Source organism: Olea europaea, unplaced genomic scaffold (assembly GCF_002742605.1).
Source record: "Olea europaea var. sylvestris unplaced genomic scaffold, O_europaea_v1 scaffold2211, whole genome shotgun sequence".
NCBI classification, from domain to species: Eukaryota; Viridiplantae; Streptophyta; class Magnoliopsida; order Lamiales; family Oleaceae; genus Olea; species Olea europaea.
This window is the reverse complement of record NW_019240135.1, coordinates 52,217-75,146: the sequence shown is the minus strand read 5'-3', so window position 1 is coordinate 75,146 and position 22,930 is coordinate 52,217. Positions and strand designations below refer to the sequence as shown.

The following is a 22,930-nucleotide window of genomic DNA, read 5'->3' as shown; positions in this document are numbered from 1 at the left end:
CTCGTACGCCTTCCTTTAAAGTATGAGGGGATAGGTACAATCAACTGACATGCCTTCATGATTTATCACACCACAAAGCATCAAGAAAGTTCGAATATGTTCATAAGGATTTTCAGTTGATTTTTAAGAAAACCTATTATCGTGATGATTTTAAAATAAGTTGATAACATCAAGTCTAATATGAAAGTTGGCATGCCCAAAAAGTGTTTAAAGTATAACTTGTTGTACGGGAAAATGTATAGGATTTAAATAATCCCTAAGAGCTCGTGGTGGATCTGAAGGTAATTGAACTTTCTTTTGATTTTCTGCTAGTTCTATTTCTTCTCTCTGTTCTCCTTTTCGTTGTCTAAAGGTTCTTTTAATCTTGGGAACCAATGGGAGGAGCTCGATATCTTCATAATCTTACAAAAAAAGAAAGAAAGAAGAAGATGTAATTAATAGCTTAAAATAAAAGAAAAGAAAAATTCTAATACTATATAACTAATAAACATAAATTAAGTTCGTTATTTCCCAACAATGGCCCCAAAAGCTTTTCTATAAAATCCCACAAGCGTAGAAGATTGTTGACAAGTAATATTTTTGATGAGGTAGAATATTGTCCCATGAAGAAATGAATTTCCATTCAAAATATGTAAACAAGAAAAGATTTTGATTTGATTTCATGATAAATTATCTACGAAAATGGCAAAAAATACTTTTTTTTATCAAGTTATGGATGATTTTATTGGGTTTAGAGTTTACCTATTGTTGTCTATTTCAATTCTTAATTTGTAATCTAGTTCCGTTCATACGGTTTTACATTCAATAAAGTAATGATATATAATTTTCTTTTCCAATAAAGTTAAATCTAATCTAACCACACTTAATATATTTCTAACCCTAATTCGAATTATTAGAATGCATTAAATTTTAGATTATTTTTACGATTGCATAAGTGCTAAATGTTATTTCTAATATCTATTGAGCATTTATTAATTTTGTTACGTTTTAAACTTATTGTGAGTCTCTCAATACTACAAGTAAGTAACTATCTAATTAATGGCCAAACAATTAAATAATAAACGGATATGCAAAATTAATCAGGAAATGCAAGAAATACACTAAGTTATTAGTCTTGAATCTAAAATAAATAATCAATAGGGTTCATATAAAAAAAATTAAAAAAAATTAAAAAATCTAGCCTAGCTAGCATGCTTTAAATAAATTACAAAAAAATGAATATTCATCACTCGAATCATGAAATAATGCAAGAAATCTTGATCTTCAATGTCAAGGTTGAATTCTTCAAAATCATGATGTAGTTGGCCTCAATTCCATTGTAAGGTTTGATCTTCTCTCTCAAAAGTGATGAATTGACCTCTTGTTTTTTTTATAAATTTGATGATATTTTTGTGTATAAAGAGGTAAGAGAGAGTTCTGTAATGTGTACCTTAAGTTTAACATTTACAGGAGTCAGAAATTAGGTAAAAATCACGTTTAGTTCGGGTTCGAAAGAATTTGAAACATATAAGGAAAATTAGGCTATCATATGAAAATAGGTCCACATCCCCACTTCATTGAGCTGGAATGCTCTCTGTTGATTTTTTGGCAAGCACGCCAGCGCCGATTTATTCATCGCCCGTGTGCTTATTTGCACTATTTTCCTCTCAGAGCAATTTTTGATAGTTTTGTCATAACTTTCTCTTTTGTTATTTGATTGCGATGATTCAAAGTGTGTTGAAAATCTAACTTAAAGGCTTATTTCTAGAAATATCATATTTCTAATTCAAACGTTTGCTGCCCGAAAGATGAGACTCAATCTGAAGTTAAAAATTCAAAGCATAACTTTTTTGACTGAAAATTGTAAATACTTTAACTATATTTTTTTGGCCTTTCCCATGATGCTTTGTATGTTCACTGCTTTGTTACAAACTTCATTTGGCAGTCGTTTTTATGGTACATAGGAATTATATGCTTGGTGATTTATGTAAAATGCTTGCTATTATTGTGAATTTGATGGATGCATCATGTAAGCGAATAGATGTTTTTCTAGCAAGTTATAATTTTGAGATTTTGATGAAGCTTAATATTGGAAAACTTTGTGGTGGTGGTAGTAGTATGTTTCAAAAGATGAGCTTGGCATGACTAGACGTTACTGGATGGGGCTCATATCTACTCACAATTACTTGTGTTATTAATATATTTAATGTTATCATAGATGTTCTCAAGACTATATCATAAGATGGCATAAACTCAGAGCAAAGGTCAATTGCTACAAGACAAATGAGCACTATGACGTAATTTATATTGCAAGTGTATGGTGTCAAGTTGTGTAATATAAGATCAAGTATGGATGTCGAACCATAGAGATTGATATTTAATTTCTACAAAATACTATAATTGTGTAGCTATTATTTTATCTAGATGGATGATATTTGAAATCAATGGTTTTAAATAAGTTAATGTGATGAATGTGATGACAAATTCAACAATTAAATGCAAGTTCGAAGAATAATCAAGATGAGAAAGCATAGGGTCATGATTTCACCAAACTATCAAATATGATTTTCACAAAACCTAGTAATCTCTAATCAATTTTCCATGTTTATAAGCAAAAATCCTAATTTAATTCTACTTCCTCTCTTAAGTGTCGAGTAAAAACTATTTCTAGAATTCAACCAGAATCTCTCTGCCGAACTAAAATCAAAGAACTATAAAGTTCATGGCTCTTATTTGGAACAAGCTACAAAGAAACTATACTTTATCTCGAAATCTATAAAACCTAGACTGTGGTATTATTGTGATCAAGCATAAATTCCTCTCTCTCGAGTATTGAAATTGACTAGCATCTAATCATTCAATTAGTGGTTAATTATTTGAAAGTATTAAGTTAATAACACAAATAAACAGAAAGAAAAATTTCATAGAAATAACTAAAATCAAATTAAATCATATCCTCAAGTTTTATTACATCAAACCCTAGAAGAATGATTTAGTTCACGGTATAAGACTTGAAATCTAAACAATTCATAAAGAATAACGTGAAGAGAAGAGAGATAAAACTATTTTTTAGTTGGTTGAATTAATCTTCTTCGCCAAGTTGCCCTTGCCTCCTTCGTGATTTCTTGAATCTTGCCCCCTTCAATTCTTCGTCTTGCCCGATTAATATTTATATCATCATGAAGTCTCAGAAGTATTAAGGTTGGACTGGGAAGAGAATAAAATGTTTAAAATTCTTTTTCTCATCAGCTGTTCCCCGGCGCCACAAGCATGGCGCTATTGATTTTTAGCATTAGTGTCGCTGTGGTGCCCACTTTTGGGTAAAAATTCAGCACCGTGCATCTTTTAGTATTTTTATTGGATAACTTTCTCCAATTCGAACCTTTACTATGTCAAAGATGGGTTACAATCTCTAGCTAAAATTGTAGAACATACTTGTGAGGTTAAAATTTGATTTGTGAAATTGATCATATTTCACTCATTTTTACTTCTAATTGCATCTGGATGACTTCTAGCAATCTTCAATTATCTTATTGTGGCCCGAATCAACTATTGACAAGTTGCAATTGAGTCCTCAATCTTTGAATTTCACCATTTTGGTTGTTATTCACCAAATTAACATCAACTTCTCTCTTATTCATACCAACATTACTTTATTCTTAGAATTTTTTACCATTCACCTAACTTATAAAACAACATTAAAACATACATTAAAACGTCCTAAAACTCTAAGAATTGAACAAAACATTAAGATTAAGTAGCATTAATATAATGAGTGAAACACACTCATCAAATGCATTGGAGAACATGATGGACAACGATTGGTATAATTATGGAGTAGGGAGATTGAGTTTTGTGTTGATAGACATATTGCAATGCCCAGTATGGAAGATATTGTAGTATTGAGAGGTTGATCTAAGCATGAAGCTCAACAGGTGACTTATTATCCTCAGTTTTACATTGATTATTTTTGCTATGTGATAAACTCAATCTTATAAGAGTTGAATGATCATTTTTCAATGACAATTACTGAGCTCTTTACTTGCATTTCATATTTAAGTCTAAAAGCCTCATTTACAACTTTTGATAGGACTAAATTGCTATGTCTCACTTAGTTCTATCCATAAGGCTTCAAAAGTGAAGAGCTCATATTACTTAGACCTCAACTTGACAAGTTTCTTAATCTTTTGAGAAGGGGCAAAACTTTCTTTAACCCCAATAGTATTTTTGTGTAGCTCAGAAGTTAGTTGAAACAAGAAATTCTTGTTATTTTTCCTTTGGTTTTTAGGCTCATCAAATTAGCTTTGATATTAACTCTGGTAACTACAAGTATTAAATTGAATTCTCTGCTATGAACTAATTAAGAGTGACTTGCTCAACAAAATAGGAGATGAGTGCTTGAATGACAATTTGATTGTGTACATAGAATGAGAGATTTTTGAAAAAAAAAAAAATTGAAAATGAGAAAATCTTACAACGTTTTCAAAATATGAGACCTTGGAGAATTTGTCTGAGCTTACAGTTACAAAGTGAGGTTGTATCATTTAAGTTTTTTTTATTATTATTTTAGGCTTATTGAATTATATATTCATATGTATATGATTCTTAAATTTTAGTGAATTCGCATATTGATTGAAGAATTTCTAATATTATTTAATTAAATATTAATAAACAATTTCAATATAGAGGTCGTTGACAGTCGAAGGTCAATGGCTACCCTAGTTCACTGACATTCCTGAATTTGCCACTTTCTATATTGTCGAAGTCTTTATTTTTTTTTTCTCACGAATTTAACTTACCTCCCTCTTTTATACAGTTTGTTTCATTTTCTTCATATTTTCTAAAAACTCTTTTATTATGTAACTAGCATGCTATCATGCTTGAAGTAAAATAAAGACATCAAAATTCAGTATATTTATTAATTGATTTGTATCTTTGTCGGTAAATAAACCAACCATCAAAGGGGACGAATCTCCTTGATTTTAGGGTAATAGGGAAAGAGAAATCACCCCTAGTTTGCGGAACAATGCTATTTGCAGTGACTTACTTTCGCAGTCGTCTTACGTTGCATATATGTGACAGTTCGTAATTTGATAAATGAGGTAAGTAAAAATTATCACATTAATACATCAAATCAAAAACCGTCATGTAAGGTGACTATCTCAGTAAACACTGAGGAAGAAATCTTTCCTAAATTTGTAGATTCATAGGGGGTTATTTATCTCATCTGTTACTGCAAAATCTGGTAGAGTGAACCATGGGGACATTCCATTCATCTTTATAGCAACACTACCTGGCACTACGTAGACTCACTTCATTTCTATCAATTTTGGTGGTTGCAAAAGGCCCCAACTCATTTACATCATTTTGTGCTCGATTGTGGTAGTGGTAGCCATGGCATAAGGATAGGGAATGATCGCGGGGACATGGTTTGGTAGTGGTTGCTGTTGAAATTTTTAATAAGAATTAGCCAGAAAATAAAATTTTTATTTAATTCAATCACTCTAAATCTTTGCTTGATGTTTACATGTATGTTATAATAAACATAAATTTAGAATATACCTACAGCAATATTCGGTTTTTTGATTGGAATTGAATCACGGGTTTTTAGCTTTTAATTCAAAAACTTGGCGGTCCCAACCTTGAAGTCTTTAATAGTATTGTAAAGTATAGACAATAATGGTATGTGTTCTTTTTTTTTTTCAATTAAATTAAAAACTTAATTATAGACTGGAGGGACAAAAGAAAAATCAATATATATATATATATATATATATATATATATATATAAAGCAAAAAAAAAATCCTTGACATTTTTTTGTATAAAATTCGAGCCCTAAATCTTTATATATAGATTAAGAGCTCCGATCCAAGCCTAATTAGGCCAAAACTGGTTTAATTGAATTTGTAATTCTAAACTTTAATTATAATTATTATTAAGTCTAACTTTTTTAAAATAATTACAATTGAGTCAAAACTTTTTGTTTGGACATATATTTCCAAACTTCGATAATTAGATCTAATCTAATTATTAGTCTTCACTTCTTTTTTCAATAAAAGCAAAGGAATGCATTCTTGAAACACATAATACCATAGACACCAAAATATATCTATAATGTTTTTCTCTAATCTATCGCATGTATATTTCAACTCATCCTAGATCCAATAATTATTTACAGTTGTCTATATAATAATAATTATTATTATAAACTCAAATTACATTTTCTTCAATGATCCTATAAAGCAATCACAGATGACAAATTTAATAGTCTTTAAACATTGAGATCAAATTTATAACTATTTAACGAAAAATACTTAAGTAGTCATTCAACCTATGTTTCATGATGACGGTTTTCAATACAAATTCATGTTCTCTATTTCGTTCATTCTTAAATTCCCAACTCATGAAATATTTGATCAATCAAATTAATCACATCCCTTGATAAATCAAAAAAACCATTAAACTCACTTAAAGAGTTCTGCAATCCCGTCAAGGGATTTAAATGATATATCTGGTGCTTGAATAAAATTTAATTCTCTATACAATCTTACAATAGTATTACATTCAACACATGGTTCGTTCAATGGCTCCACGTGCACTGGTTCTCCATAATATCAGTTCTATGATAAGGACGAATATATACTCGAATGGCAACATAGTGAACACTACAACATTCCGGTACATGATGCCAATTCTCACTCATTGATTATGAACTATTTTATTAATGATTAAATTATAAGTTGTATCATATTGTGCTTCTCAAATCAGACACTCAAACTTATATTATCACAAGTGATCATTGACACTTTTATTCACATGCTCAATATTAAATATATACAATGATAGTAAATAAATAAAAATAGTAATTTTTTATTATAAAATTATCATCTTATTACAACCAAACTATTTTATATGATTACACAACCCAACAATGGGACGGCTTGAGTCTGGTAAGGGTGATTTTTGAGGTGGTGGTCATGTAGCTAGACATAAAAATTAATGATTTTGTTTCTGACGAGAAGTGAGAACCGTGGCGATGGTGGCGACAACGACGATTGAGATGGTGGTGATTTAAGTAGATATGTGAGTGGATGTGGTGGTTGGTTGGATAAATGGGTAATTTTTGTTGGATACCGCTTTTTACATTCACGAGATATATATTATATTATAATTTTAATATTATGTAAATTTACATACATGGACATATATAAAATTAAATAAAAATATATATCATTCTAAATTCATCTCCTAATATTTATTTCATAAATTCTTTTGAACATTTTTATATTCTTTTAGAGTTCGTGTTTAACTAAAATTCTAATAATCATAAAATATCATCTTTAACTAAAATCATAAAATTTCATCTTCAACTGAAATTTAAGAAAAATAAAAATCAACACATTATTTTAGTTATAATTTTTTTATGATATGAAAATGGAATCTTACTTTTTAAGCTTTGCTTTGAGTATTGATTTGACAAATGAAAGTATACAAGAAATTTCAAAATAAATTTCATAATCAAATATTATTATATCACAGAAGGAAATAAACTTAAAATTTTCTACTAAAACACAAACAGCCAACATTATTAGCTTATAAGCCAAAATAAATAAATAAATAAAATTAATTAACAAACTATTCGAGGAAGAATTTTTTTGATTTCTGAGCAATGTACTCGAGACTCCTATAAATTCCAAAAAATAAATCACTAACTTTTATAATTAAGTCCTTCTTTGAGCTCCATTCTTTTCAAAAAAATGCATTTTTCAATAGTGTTTTGATATCATTTTAACCACACATTCTTCAATAAAATAATATTACAAGTAAATTAAAAAAATTCCTTATTTTTTAACCACACATTTCCCATCAATACACTATTCAAAAATTCATTTTTCTCCCAAAAATGAGGCTCAAACAAGGGTTAAATATTAAAGCACCGAAATGACAATATAAAAAAGGAAAAGTAAAAACCATATTAAATGTTAATAATGATTGAATGAATATAGTGATATTTTTAAAATTTCTGAAATTATATTAGAGATATAATTATAGTGTGATGAATATATAAAATTTATATGGATATATATTGTTTAAATGAATGAATTTAATAATTAGGACAATATTAGAATTTGATGTTGATGAAAAATAGTAAATTTATAATATTTTAATAGGGGCGTATATAGAGTTGTATGAACATATAAAAGCTGTGGATGTAAATAGAGACACCCTTTATATATAATTGTACCACATTTTAATTTCATTAAATATCTTTAATCTTTATTTATTATTATATTTATTTCCTAATATTTTCAGCACATTCTTATCTTTCACTTTACATTAAATAAAATCCTATCCCTAATTACTGTTTCCGTTCAAAATTTATGTTAACATTTAAATAAGAGATAAATATTTAGTCATAATTTTAGCTTTAATACTTTTTCTTATTTAAAACTAAGTCTTTTTAGTCCATCATAACGAAAATTTCGAACAAAAATCGTGATTAGAAACAATATGTATTAGTTAATGGAATGTTGCTGATAAATATGTGATGAAAAAAGTTGGAAACATGCATATGATAATGAGTAGAAGTTATTATCCTTTCATGCAATTAAAATAGAATAATGTCATTTGCAGTCGCTTAATATTGTAGTCATCTTACGTGACATATATGTAACCGCTATTGATTTGATGACGTAGGACGATTACAAAAGTGAGTAACTGTAAATAGCATTTATCATTAAAATATAATGCATCTAAAAAAAGAATGTGCTAGCATCTTAATGTTAAAAGAGCACGACTAAGATGACTTGCGTTAAAAGTTTGAGGACCAAGCGTGCAATTGTGCGTGAATATGCCGGAAATGTAGAACCGCCAGACAGCAGCAATTCCAGCAAGTGCTCCCGCACCAAGTTCCATACTTCGATTGAAGCAAAGCTTCAAAATCTCGATTTCGCATCATGCGCACATTAGCAGCACGCATCTGCAGCACCGTAAGTCCCAGCAGCTTATCCCTACATTAAACCCTAGCAACCTTTCCCACTTCTTTCCACAATTAATAAAGAATCAAATATCAGCTATGCAATTTTCCTTTTCCACTCTCTTCTAATTTTTCTTTATTTTTTTATCAAAGTATTTATACAGGAGAAACCCAGTGAAAGTGCAATCTCGAAAATTTTCTTCATCATTCCATACAAGAGGTGATTTTTATACTTCATTTTGTTACTTGTTCTTTTCCCAAATTTAAATTCAGTTTAGCTTCTTTGAGATAACTTATATCAAATAAAAACGCATTCGAATTTTTTTTTTTTTTATTGTATTGTATTTGACTATATAATGCTTTTCCATTTTTAAATAGTTTAATTGAAGAATAGGAACATTGAGCTCATCATTCCCATTTTGCCATTATGGAATTGGTGTTACTAATTTATCGTGATGGTTCGATGGATTGTATGAAATGGATTTGAAATTGAAATCTAGCTTACGAATGATTGAATTTTGTTATAAGACCTCACTGACTGCCCTATGATTTGGCCTTTTACTGCGTGTTGGGTTTCAGAAAAATGCTTACAAATCAGGAGTAGTAACCATGTCATTCTCAATTTTCATTAAGAAATATATGGACTTAAATTGAGTTGATACTTAAAAGTGGCTGGAGTTTGGATTTAATGTTTGCAAAAAGAATTCATAAATAGCAAAGAAGATTATATTGGACAGCTCAAGGGAATGCCAGTGAGAATATGTCCACTTGTTGCTTCAAGCACACTCACTTCTACACACATATGTTGGTTAAGTAGAGGCACTGCGGTTTGATTCTCACATTAAGGCACTTCTGCAATGCTAAATTTTTCACCTGGCACAACAGGCCCCACTCATATCAACTTGAATTCTCCATGTGTTACCCTTTCATCATTGGACAACCATATCTTTATTTGATTTTGTTTTGATTTATTATGAATATCTATGCTGGCTTTAGATCAAAGATCATTAGAGGAGGAAGCAGAAAGAAAAATCGGATGGATGCTGAAACTACTTTTTGCTGGAACTGCGACAATAGTGGCTTACCAGTTCTTTCCATACTTGGGTATGTGTGTTGAGTTAAGGATAGTATTCTATTGTATAAGCTGTGCTTCTTTTTACTTCTAACAGACGTCTGATGCTTTAGTACCTGACTTTTTGTAGGAGATAATTTGATGCAGCAATCTGTATCACTTCTACATGTGAAGGATCCCTTGTTTAAGAGAATGGGAGCATCCAGATTAGCTCGTTTTGCTATAGATGGTAATGTTTAGTAACTAGTTGATGTTTCCTATTGTAGTTTATTCACAATGAAATATTTTCTGTCCCTGTAATTCTTCAAAACTTTCCACAACAAAAAATGCTTATTGCCTTGATTAGTGGTTAGCTTCAAGGAACTTATACTTTTTAATAAAGAGCTTATGCTTGTTATTTATGAACAGGATCATACTCTGTACCAATCAAATAAAAGGACTAGCCCATTTATAATATATATATATATATATAGTGCACTGAAAATAAAACCTGCAGTCTTCACTGATATGAAGAGAGAATCTGTATGGATTGAACATTTTTTATGAGGACATCTACTTTTTATTTATTTTTAGTTGGACTTTATTTATGTTTTAGATTTTATTTACGTAATTGGGCTTGTGTTGGCCCAAGTCTATTCTACTTAGGCTTTTAGTCTTTACTATTTAAACCTAATTGCGATATAATTTCATTAGTATTGATGAATTGAAGAATATTTTGGTGATTTGTTGCCTATTGCTTCTCCTTCCTCTCTCTCCCCCTTTCTCCCATGAATTTCTGCTTCTTCTCCTATTTCTCCCCCCATTCTATCCGATTCTCCCCTCTTTCTTGCTTCTTCTTTCTATTCTTTAATTCGTCATGTATAAAATTTGGTATCAGAGCCAAAACTTGGGAAATACATCAATTATATTCCAGAAATTTTTCCATTCATATTCCCAACCACGCATCATCGACCACCATCATGTTCCCTAAAATTCTAGAAGAGTACAGGCGGAAATAATTCTTGGTAACAACAGCAGATTTCTTTTTTTTCTGTCGTTAGTTTAAAAAAAAAGTTACTATTCGCGGTTATTGTTCACGTCCGATTTCAATTTTTTTCCTTCAATTCTCTATCGTAGTTGCAAAAAAAAAAAAAAAAAATACCGTTTAAGTTACTGTTCACACGCGAAAATTTCAGTTTAGGTTTTTCTGCAATTTCAGTTTCACCCACCCAAAAAAAAAAAAAAATTCTCGCTTGCCGCTGTTTCTTCTATACAATTGTAGTGCTATTTTATAAATTTCATCCCTAACATTCAATCCTACTTACACACGGCCCAATTCCATTTAGCCCAATTAACTCAGCCTACTCTTTACGACTCAGGTCCACTCACCAAACACTAACCCCACCTGTTCATCTCTATAACAGGATCTAAACCTCTTCCCATTTGTCCCAGTCTCAAATATCCTACCAAGCCTGATTATAACCAATCCATTAACATCAAATACCTCACAATTTCACCCGATTCCTCTCTCATAACCACTCTCCTGCCGCTGCCGCCTCTAATCACCACCACGCCATCACTTCATTATCTATTGCACCCAAGCATCCAGAGCACTACCGCTTCATTGTCACAGGCCACTACCACCAACCCAGGATCATACATTTCCACTACAGTTACTGTACTTGTATATTTCCTCGTCCATCTCAACAATCTAAAAACCACAGTCACCACACTCAGTTTTACGTCCACACCAGAACCAGCACAAGTTACAGTCAGCAAGGGCTAAAACCATTGGACACGAAGGGAAGAACGGAAGTATAGCTGGGGCTCATAAGTCGGCAATTCAGATCAATCGGCATATAGATAGTCACAACCAAACAACGAGGAGTCCTTGAACCCTTTTTATTATTGGATTGTACTACTGCTTCTTTTTTAAAAATTGCATCAATTAAAATCTTTGTGTTGCTGTTACGTCGTAAATTTTATCTTTACAACACTTGATTAGAATCGTTGACTGAATAATTTCCAACATTACCTTGCTTACCCCACAGGGTTAAAGATTTTGATTCGTCATTTGTATCCTTGCTTTTTTATGTTATTCGAATCAGCATTATTAGCTTGTTACATTTGGATTAACATAACCCCAAATTTTAATTTACAAAAAAAATGCCCAAATTGTTACTTTTCATTGCTTGCGCTTATTGTTCATTCATCTCTCTATTACACGTCATTTAGCTCCTAGTACAGTACATGCATAGTGGTCGACTTTTCGTCTTGTCACTCCTCGTTTCAGTACCTAGACATGGACTCTTCACAATTTGAGGTACTCACTAGACAATTAGCTCAACTTGTCACTAGCCAGCAACACTTACAAACTCAATTAGCAGCTTTACAAACCGAGATGGCTACTACTTGTAAAAAGAGCAAAGATCTAGTTGCTAATCTAAACAATTTTAAGCAAATCCCTCATTCGATTGATGTTACTAATTCTAAAGTGTCCCACAATAGGTAATATCGTCGTCGACAAGGTGATCAAAAATATTTTCAATATGATCATAAGAAGAGATCTTTTAGAGACACGAAATTAGACACTCCTACTTTTGATGGTTGCCTAGATTTTGAAGTTCTTATTCAATGGAATGCCCTTAAACAAGGGAATTAGTTAGTGACTGAGTATATTGCACAATTTGAGGAGTTTCGAATGAAGCGTCATATCATTGAGGATGAAGCCTTAACTTTGAATAGGTTTATACAAGGTATAAGAGATGAACTTAGGCGTGAGCTCTTCTTTCGAGGTATCACTACTCTTGATCACGCTTACTCTTTAGCTCGGGACTACGAGTTATATATTAGTGCCCCATATGAAAAGCGTAGTCACCATCGTTCACCCATCTCATCAGCACCACTTCGTCATAAGTCTATCATAAAACTTTCCTCGTCTAATGTTCCTCCCATTTGGGAAAATAAGTGTAAAGGTCATGATATCCCAAGACCTTCTTCTTCGTATCGAAGGCGTAGTGACATTCCCCCTTTCGTCTCATCAACACCACCTTATCCTGGTAGGTCTTTAATAGGTCCTCCCCCATCTAATGCTCCTTCTTTGTTGGACAATAAAGGTTAAGATTTTGAAACTTCAATAACTTCTTCTCATTTGCAGTGCTTCAACTATAAAGACTTTGGCCACATCTCTTCTGAATGTTCTAATTGAGCCTTATTCATTGAAAAACAAAAGAATATGAGAGATGAGCGATTAGAAAATCAAATCTATGAATCTAAATTTAAAGAATTTGATGACTTGGATGATAGTGAAGACACCTCCTTAGATAGTATTCGGACTTTTCCTATGAGTCTAGGTATTATACCCCTTGTTCCCGATACCTCTCAGTCAAATGTTGTGTGTCCTACTCTTATTCCACCCAAAGGTATTGATGATTTGTGTAATCATGCTCTTTGCAAGGAAACTTTGGGAAATTGGAATTTGACCCTTCCAACTGTTCAAATTGCATATAACAATTCTATGAATCGGTCTTTAGGTTTAAATCCATTTGAAGTTGTTCATAATTATAAGTTTAGACGGTCGTTAGATCTTATTCCCATGTCTCCGCATGCTAGTGTGTCGTTGTCAACTGGAGTATTTGTATATTATTTTCATGACTTGCATATTGAGATCAATAAACAACATGACGCAAGTAATGCATTATATAAACTTCAAGTTGATTTGCATAAACGATATTTTGAATTTAATATTGGGAATTATGTTATATTGCAAGCTTGTAGTGCTGGTGCTTTAAAAATTTTAAAGCATGTTGATTCAAATGCACATATCATTATTTTTTCATTACATTTTTGCTACCACTCTATTTTAAATATCGAGAACTTCAGTACTTACAAACACCGTGTTACTTCCTTTGATGATCCATTTCTATTTAGCTTTGTGGACCCACTTGACTATGTTGATATTTCTACTTCAATACCATCTATCACAACACACAAAGATAAAATTGATGTTATTTTAGATAAACGTGTTGTATTGACCAATGATGGCAAGATTCAGTACTTCCTTGTTTGTTGGCTAGATCGACGTGCTTCTTGTGCTCCTCAATATGTACAATTATGTGAAAATCTTGAAGATGCAGTGCATGAGTATTGATTATTTGGAGCCCAGTATTAGTACTTGGTTAGAAGGAAAAATCGCCCCCTTGGTCAAATCATATTCTTGGGAATAAGCTACAATTTTCAGTATTATCAAACATGGAATTTCGGTACTTGGTTCATCAGAAAGATCGTCTCTCATAACTTGACTTGAAGTATTTGGAGTATCAGATTGACTACAACCTATAATGATCTATCCCACCCCGGGAGAGTTGATGAGGACATCTACTTTTTACTTATTTTTAGTTGGACTTTATTTATGTTTTAGATTTTATTTATATAATTGGGCTTGTGTTGGCCCAAGTTCATTCTACTTAAGCTTTTAGTCTTTACTATTTAAACCTAATTGCGATGTAATTTCATTAGTTTTGATGAATTGAGGAATATTTTGGTGGTTTGTTGCCTATAGCTTCTCCTTCCTCTCCCTCCCCCTCTCCCCCGTGAATTTCTGCTTCTTTTCAGGTTTCTCCCCTCATTCTCTCCGCTTCTCCCTTCTTTCTTGCTTCTTCTTTCTATTCTTTAATTCATCCTGCATCAATTTCAGTGTCAAAAAATTAAATGACATGCTGAAAGTAACATGTAGTGAAGGAATATCCATTGCATAATTAATTATCTGAGCATCTCTCTCCCCTCTACCTCAACCTCCTTGCTTTTCTATGCACAAAACAAGAAAAGGTTAGACGAGAGAAGGAAGAAAAGGACGCCTAATCTTCACAGCTTGATAGCCCTAACTCTACCCAACCAAGTTCATTCGATGTCAAATATGCATTTTTAGTTCTAGACATAATCTCATTAGAGAGGATTAGCATGTACCTTCATCAAGGGGACTAGTGAATGGAACTTTTGTCCTTGATCTTTGCACAATGATTGAGTTATGAAAATGGTACTAGTATATCTCAGGTGCTTTCTACCTCTCTTAACTTTTTGATCTCAGATGAAAGGAGGATGAAAATAGTTGAGATGGGTGGTGGTCAAGAGTTACTAAACATGCTAGGGGCTGCAAAAGATGATCGTACTCGCAAGGAAGCTTTGAAGGCTCTAGTTGCCATTGCACAGTCAGGTCAGTGTTTCAATGTTTTCAGTCATTTTGTTTTTGCTTACCCGTACATGAAAACATAGATACATGGATAAATGGTGAAGCTTCCTGTTGGGAAAATCTGCTTATCCTTAAGGAACACTTATGAGCATGTTCGGACAGGGTTTAGAAAGGAGCTATCTCATGTGTTTACAAGGACAATAAACACACATGCTTGGATGGCTTATTTATTTATAAGCTTTTGGCAAGTGTCAAAATACCCAAAATGCCTTTAGAGAGAGAAAAACAGGGAGGGTATTTGGTTGTGGGATGAGATTCATTTTGGGATTTTTAAGTAGTTAAATGAAATAAATCTAGTTCGTTTGATTCATTTAAATTAAGGGTTGAGATTCTTTGTCAAATGTATTTGTCAAAAATTTTGGTTGGAGGAATGGTTCTTTTGTTGAATATTTAAAACAAAGCCAATAATATTTATGTCAAATCTTCCATGGAAAAATAGAGCTCGGACGGGCTTTGGGCTTATAAGATAGTTTGATCAGCCTATAAGCCCAGCCATACATGTCTTCTATGTCTATATATGGATAAATGGTCAAGCAGAATTGTTAGGAAAATCTGTTTCTCCTTAATTAACACTTGTACATGTCTTGTGTTTCTTTAACTTCTATGTATTGAAATTTTGAAGCTAGGCATAAAAAGTGTAGTTAATAAATCGTTTTCCAGTTAATTTATCATACAGGAAATAACATATTCTTACTCTATTTTGTACTGACAAAGTACCTCAAAGTTCATCCGCAACAGCCTTAATATCTTTCCCTGTTATACTCTTATTTTTGCCAGCAAAGGGAAGCTTGCATTTCTTTTTCTAATCTGGTCTGAGAGTCTGAAGTAGTCACTCAACTTTATCAAGCCTACATATTACATATTAAAAACTGAACAGATCTTACAAATTTAGTTTATGGTATTAGTCTGTCAAATGAGTAAATCATCCATATATTTCCTTAACGTATGGATTTTTTTATTTTTTTTAATGTTAGTATTTTGCCTTTCTAATTATTTATTGTCTCATTGAACACTGAGATTTCATGAACATATATCGTTAATAGAGGTATTTTTATGGCTGAGACTAGGAACATACCACCTATGAAATAAAGTAGAGGCTGTTAGTTAATAAGCCCTTTTCCTTTTCTTATCATACTTCTCTACGTATATTGAACATCTAATTGGGAAGGTTTTGTGTCACCTGATACTGTAGATGAAGCTGCTGGTGCTTTATATCAAGCTGGAGCAATCTCTGTCATCAGGTCAACCCCAGATTCAGTTGAGGACACTGAAATTGAGACATACAAGTTGAACTTGCTGAGAAGATTTCGAGATTTTGAGATATGATGTTCCCTTTTGTGATGTGATAACTAGGATTTTGGTTTTCAACTTGAAAAATTTGTTTACAGGGTGGATTTCTAGTACAATTTATAGATAAAATTTCGTTTCTCAAACAAAACAATTTTTGCAATGTTCTTGTCACGAGGGGAAAAAGGTGAGTCAATAAATCCTTGTGTAATTTACTTCATATTCTCGTGTTATTGCTTTGCACAGGGAATGGTGCTTACTGTAGCGTGTAATGTAATTATTAGTAACTAAACTATGAGTCAAACAGAGATGAAAAGTCTTCATAGTGATCTGAGAGTCGTGTGGAAGGGCTCTTGCTCATTAAATCAAAGGTTCGCCAAGGATAACGAAGGAAATTTTCAGAGGTATATCTATAATTTGAATAAAATAAATTGGAAACATTTTGGATATTGAAATCTGGGTAAATTTGTTTGTGAAGGCTATGATTGTTTACGCGGTCATCGTTTCTTTGTTTTTAATATGGTGGATGAAGAGTATCAAAAGAGCTTTGCAGCTATCTAGCATGCTTTAGTCATAGTACAGAATTTCAAGGGTTTGGAGTATTTAGTTTCTTCAATCTTTTGGTTATGCCAAAGTTTTATGAACCATTTGCTGTTTCATGACGCCGGTTGGGCTGCATTTTTATTCATTGGATGCCCACTTAAACTTGTTCTAGTTACAGGTGGTGGTACATAGCATTTCTTTTTTTTTTTTTTTTCTTTAAAGAAATTTTTTAGCACATAGAATTACTTAAATCTGTAAGAGCTAATCCCCGATTGCCTGTGATTTTATTTTGGCATATCAGTTTATGTTATCAAAATCCTGCAAATTTTTAGCAGATTTTGATAAAAGTTAATAGAATGCATAGTTGAAAAGTTGTAGGTTTTATTAAATGCATTGTTAAAATTAATTGTTGACTTTGACTTACCTTTTAATCATATTATTTACTGGTACAAAACAACGGCTTTATGAATTTCAACTGTCTTTTTGGCAACTTTCACCTCTCTCCTACATTCAGACTTTACAGGGGCGACAATTTGATAGCAGTAGTACTAACCTTTGTTTTCTATCCAGACCTAAAATGTATGTCTAAAGGGTTATGCTATACGAATCGCGGAAGTGATCGCGAGGATGATCGCATACAAACACACACAAGGGGTGGGGATTTTTTTAAGAGTGATGCTACACTTCCAGGGCCGACCCTTACAGGGCTCTTACAGGCTGTGACTCAGTTGGTCGGTCAGCCATTTTTGTTGCAATTTTTTAATGCATGATGATCAGAAGTGGGGGCCACCTCAGTGTGAGGAGCCTGTAGGAAGCCTGGTAAATGACCTTGGTAGATCAGCATTTACGAATTTTTAATTCATGCGGGTCTCACTCGTCTCATGTGAGGGTACGGTCATTCCCCTGGTCATCGGTGCGGGTCGAGTGACTTGACTATTGTCTAGAACTAAAGTTTAAGTAGTTAGAGGGAAATTCAATTTGCAAGGTGAAGAAAGCTACAATATTAGAGTTTACCCTGGAGCTCATTATGCATTCGTCGTGTCATTTTTCATAATAGTTAATGAAACCAATACGGAATTCGTAAATCCCATGTTTAATATGAGAACATGTATAATATGAGAAGACAAGATGAATTCGAGGAAAATTTCATAAGTAAATTTCGATTGTTTACTTCTTTTAATGAACGAGGTATTATGACTATAAGCCTGTAGTATAATTTTGAATTTTAAATTTTGAATTTTTGTGAATAAAAGGGAGCCTCGATTGAGGATGAGGTGTTTGACAATGGGGTCTTATGGGGTAAATGATTGAGATCGCGGCTAAATCTGATTTGTTAATTCTGTATTTTTTTCTCAACTTTGACTTTGAGCCATTTGCTTAACAGGTAACCCTCTACAACAACTATCGTTTAATTTGATAATTATGTACCAATAGTTCCCATAGTAGTTTTGACTTATTGATGTGTTATGAGAAGAATTAAGGGCTCGTTTGATATAATTTTTACTTTTGCTTCATGTGAAATTTTATTTGAAGGAAGTTAGTTTGAAAATTAATTTTTAAAAGAGCTTTTTATGAACCATCTTCTTCTAAAAGTTTTTTTTTTTACCTAAAAGAAGCACTTTCATAAAATGAGTAAAATAGAGCCAAAAGCAATTTTTGGATTTCAAAAGTCCATATTAGCTTTTTAAAAGTCATGTCAAATGAATCCTAAATGGCATAAGTATTCTAAACAGCTATTCAATATCTTTATTATTTAAAAAAATATTTGTGTCATCCCACACTATAAAAAGTTAAAAATAGTAATTTGTTTACAACCAGAGTATATTCTTGATCTCCGAGGGTTTCGAGGACAATTTCATTGAACTTGTGATGACACTTAGTATCAGACTATTAACAATTACAAATTTTTTATTTTTTTATTTTATCAAAATGTCAAATCATCAATGTGTGTCTATATATATATATATATATATTTGATTGCGAAAGAAAGTACTAATTTAAGTGATTAAATTAGACAATTACGTAAACTTTGGGCACGTAACTATGTTGTCTTAAATATTGAACTTTAGGAAACTGCTAAGAAGATCTTCGGAGAAACTTTTGACCATTCCATCTCTCCAAGAAACTTTTAAGAAGCAAGAAAATATCAACACCATCTTCAGGGACATGAATCTCTTCAGTTGGGGACACAGAGAGGGTTTGTTTATAAACTAGTACTAAGACAAGATTTTAGCTTCTTTTTGGAGTCGAACCATCAATGTTTCAACCTGAGATAACGAGGTTCGTTCCTACAATCAGTGTTGTTGGGGAAGGTTTTTGTTTCCCTTATCTAGTTGACCTGATTGTGAAGAAAAAGAGTGGATTCTCTAACACAAAAATCGACGTGGTAGACGACAATGGAACTCTCTTGCTGCAAGTTAAGGGTTCCATGTGGCAATTCAGGAAGAAGAGAGTTATGTATGATTCAATATCTTCTCCTCTTTTGACAATCCGCCAAAAGGTACACTTCTGATATATTGTTGATGATGAATGGGAAAATAAGACTGTAACTTTGCTCTTTATCTAGAGGTTTCATTCGAGGATCCCTTGAAAATGAATCAAGAGAACACACAATTAGGCTATTAACTTCTTCACTTACCCATTTTTGGACATACATGTTACACAATTATAGTATTTGTGATTGATCAGGACAAGATCTGTTGGATCGAATCTAGGACTTATGTGTACACTAATCTGACATTTCTGTTGGCGTTAATGAGAAGAAAATGAGTTTGTCCAAGCATATTGTCATGATTTTAGACCACGGTTAGTTGGGTGCCTAACAAAGGAACAAGTAGAATTGATCTTCTACCCCAGTGGATAGTTAAAAAATTTCTCATTGCTATGTGGCAAGAGAATTGTAAGCATGGTTCTCCGAATGTATGACTGTTATGGAGAATTATAAGTAAGGTCCTCTTGCTTTGTGGGGAAGTTTTTATTTTCCTCACTGTAGGCAGGAGATCAAATTTGAAGGGAAAAGTATGCTTGACTGGTTTTGTGTGACTCGGCCTCAGTCTTTGAGCTTGGATGTTCTGGTGGTGTTCGCACGTTCCACTTTGAGTTTAAACAGTATCACTTAAATCGAAAGTTGTCGTCAACATTCGAGCTATTCAAATTTTCACAATTGCTACATATGTAGTACATAAGACATTTTTTCATAACTCAAAATCTGAGATTTTCTTGAACATGTCCCAGGAGGTTGCTTGGCGTCAACGATGGACGGTTTGTCTCGGGGTGGGCTCAGAAGAAAGCAATCTTCTCTATACTGTGGAACAATCACAGTCTTTCCAGTTCAAAACACAACTTAGTGTATTTCTAGCAACCAACCCAACCGGAGAAATCTGTGATTTCCGTGTTGTTGGAAGTTATGTTTCTCAGTCTTTCAAAGTTTACAAAGGAGACACTTTGATAGCAGAGGTATGACTTCAGTTTAAGAATATATAGTTTGTTTGATAAAAGTGTACTTGACTAGGAACGTATAAAGAAAAAAGAAGCGAAAATCTTATTTATGCAGCCGTCCGGTAGTGTTTATCGAACGTGTCTATAGAGTTCAAGTTCCATACTCATGACTCGTGTTTATCTATGATGTAGGTAAAGCAGAGGTTCAATTTGGGAAGCTTAGGCAAAGAAAAGTTTGAAGTAAGAGTTTATCCTGGGGTTGATTATGCATTCATTGTGTCTTTACTTGTAATACTTAATGAAATTGATTCTTGATTATGTTGCTAATATTTAAAAAAATTAATATACACTGGTGATATTATTATTTTTTTTTTCTAAAATCTTGAATAACCCTATTGTGTCAACATTTTCATCATCCGGACTCAACAACCAGTCCACTTCCACCCTTCGCATCCCATCCCTACCCATACCTCCTCCCCTGTGTTGCAACCTCTCCGTCGCATTCCGATTACCGTGCCCGCTTTCTTACCTGCCATGGCAGCATTAAAGAAGTTAAGATGTGAGTTATTTGGTAATACATTAAAGAAGACTTCATTTGGAGAGAAAATTAGAGGTCGAATTTGATTGATTTGAAGACAATTTGACTTGGTTGGATAATAAGTGTGGGGAGCTTTTAGAAAATATTTTTCTTGCAATTCATGACTATCGTCCTCGTAGTATTTAGAAATTACTCAAATTGTGCAAGAAGGTTAGCCCAAATTGATCAGCAATCTTATGGTTCTTAGGGATCTATCTGTTTTTGCTATTTTAGTAGATGTAACAATGAACCTACTAAAGTGAAGGAAAAAATTCGTTTAATGGTTTTACTTTGTAGAATTTTTTGTGTGGGGATGGAGAGGGCATTTTTGTTTGTTGGATGCTTTACAGTCTGCTTGGTGTGACTTTTGAAAAATTAAAAAAAGTTTTTGAAATTCAAAAGTTGCTTATAAACTCTTTCAACTAATTTTATCAAAATACTTTTAGTTAGAAGAGTTTTTAAAGGAAGTTTTTTTAATGAGATTTCCTTTAAAAGTATTTCTTGATAGGAAGTTTTTCTATAAGTTAGTTTTCAAAAAAAATTAAGGTAGCTTATCTAAAAGCTCTTCTACATGAAGCTCAAAACATACCCATACGTTATGTGGCATGTTACCACTTTTCACAAATAAAATAGCAACTAGGAATCTGGCAAAGTTTTAGAAATTAATTAAATTTTCTCTATGGGGCCAACCTTTCTAAGTAATATTGCCAATAATTATCTCTCACATTCCTCCACCTATAAACAATTACTCAATCAGAGACATTCTAATTATCCCAAAATATTAGTGAGTTTCTCTATCTAATGAATAATGAGCTTGTTTTAACATCGTCCATCCTACACTTGATGAGTTTGATTTAAAATCATTCATCCTGCACTTGCTTTCGTACATTTGCCTCAATAAAAATCACCCAATGTTCCAATTAGATCCCTACTATGAACTAAGACAATCTATATCTTGTTAGGGGTTTGATTAGCATCCCCACATATAAAATTATTGAGCAATGGATTTATTGAGGGGCAAAAACTTTTCCTTGTCCATATATCGTTAGGGATGACAAAAATACCCGTCAAACCTGATATCGATGTGGCTCGCCCCGAACGAGGCAGGGATTGCCCGCTTAATAGGTTAATCGGGTCGAGTACGGGATGGGGAATTTCATCCCAAGATGGGTACGGATAATAGGGGCCTCGCCCCGCCCTCCATCGCCCTCGCCCTCGCCCTAGCCTCCTTTTTTATAAAGAATTCAATACTTTAAATGGAAACATTTTACGAAATTTCATTAATTTTAATAGAAGATGACAACTAAAATTATCTAAAGAATATAATCCACAATAAAAACCTTAATTTACTAAATATATTTGAATAATTTAACTTTTAAAAATTAATTAATTAATTAAAAAATTTAATAACTATATTATTGTCTCACTTGAATGAATAGAGGCGATAAAATGAATTGTCAAAAAAAAAAAAAAAAAAAAAAAAAAAAGGGAAAGAAAAATGATCTTATGAGTAGAAAAGAAAACACACTATGTAATTGCATAGAACAGGAAACACAGAACGAACTGATTGAAGAAGAGAGTTTACGTACCAATCAAAATGTCCAAAGTTTTTCACCCATGACACCGTTCCCACCGGTGATACAACGTAAATAGGGAAAAAAAAAAAATTAAAAAAAAAAAAAAAAAAAAAAAGGTAAACGGATACGAAAATGAGGCAACCTTCCCTCCTCATCCCGTTTTAAATGGGTAACAGGGCAAGTACGAGGCAAGAAAATGCCAAGCCCCACCCCATTACCAACCCTAAACCATTGTATAGCTTCGTCAGTGCT

The 22,930-nt window shown here is 32.6% G+C and overlaps 2 protein-coding genes across 2 annotated transcripts; both read left to right on the top strand.

Moving 5' to 3' along the window:
- The first annotated feature begins 8,816 nt into the window (after positions 1-8,816).
- On the top strand, positions 8,817-16,763 carry LOC111380833. Its single transcript, XM_023004489.1, has 6 exons — positions 8,817-8,970; positions 9,111-9,177; positions 9,954-10,061; positions 10,160-10,258; positions 15,095-15,220; positions 16,449-16,763. The coding sequence occupies exons 1-6, from the start codon at positions 8,938-8,940 to the stop codon at positions 16,580-16,582; spliced, it is 567 nt and encodes a 188-aa protein (XP_022860257.1). The 5' UTR covers positions 8,817-8,937; the 3' UTR covers positions 16,583-16,763.
- Positions 16,764-19,153: 2,390 nt separating this feature from the next.
- Positions 19,154-20,867, top strand: LOC111380834 (protein LURP-one-related 14-like). Its single transcript, XM_023004490.1, has 3 exons — positions 19,154-19,586; positions 20,321-20,542; positions 20,717-20,867. The coding sequence occupies exons 1-3, from the start codon at positions 19,344-19,346 to the stop codon at positions 20,837-20,839; spliced, it is 588 nt and encodes a 195-aa protein (XP_022860258.1). The 5' UTR covers positions 19,154-19,343; the 3' UTR covers positions 20,840-20,867.
- Positions 20,868-22,930: the final 2,063 nt, after the last annotated feature.

What these genes read in the sequence shown, in the direction of transcription:
- LOC111380833 (XM_023004489.1), top strand. Translation starts at nt 8,938, where the DNA reads ATGCGCACATTAGCAGCACGCATCTGCAGCACC. An exon ending in TTCATCATTCCATACAAGAG is followed by an intron (nt 9,178 to 9,953) that starts GTGATTTTTATA and finishes TGCTGGCTTTAG; the next exon opens with ATCAAAGATCATTAGAGGAG. An exon ending in AGTTGCCATTGCACAGTCAG is followed by an intron (nt 15,221 to 16,448) that starts GTCAGTGTTTCA and finishes CTGATACTGTAG; the next exon opens with ATGAAGCTGCTGGTGCTTTA.
- LOC111380834 (XM_023004490.1), top strand. Translation starts at nt 19,344, where the DNA reads ATGTTTCAACCTGAGATAACGAGGTTCGTTCCTACAATCAGTGTTGTT. An exon ending in TTTTGACAATCCGCCAAAAG is followed by an intron (nt 19,587 to 20,320) that starts GTACACTTCTGA and finishes AACATGTCCCAG; the next exon opens with GAGGTTGCTTGGCGTCAACG. An exon ending in GAGACACTTTGATAGCAGAG is followed by an intron (nt 20,543 to 20,716) that starts GTATGACTTCAG and finishes TCTATGATGTAG; the next exon opens with GTAAAGCAGAGGTTCAATTT.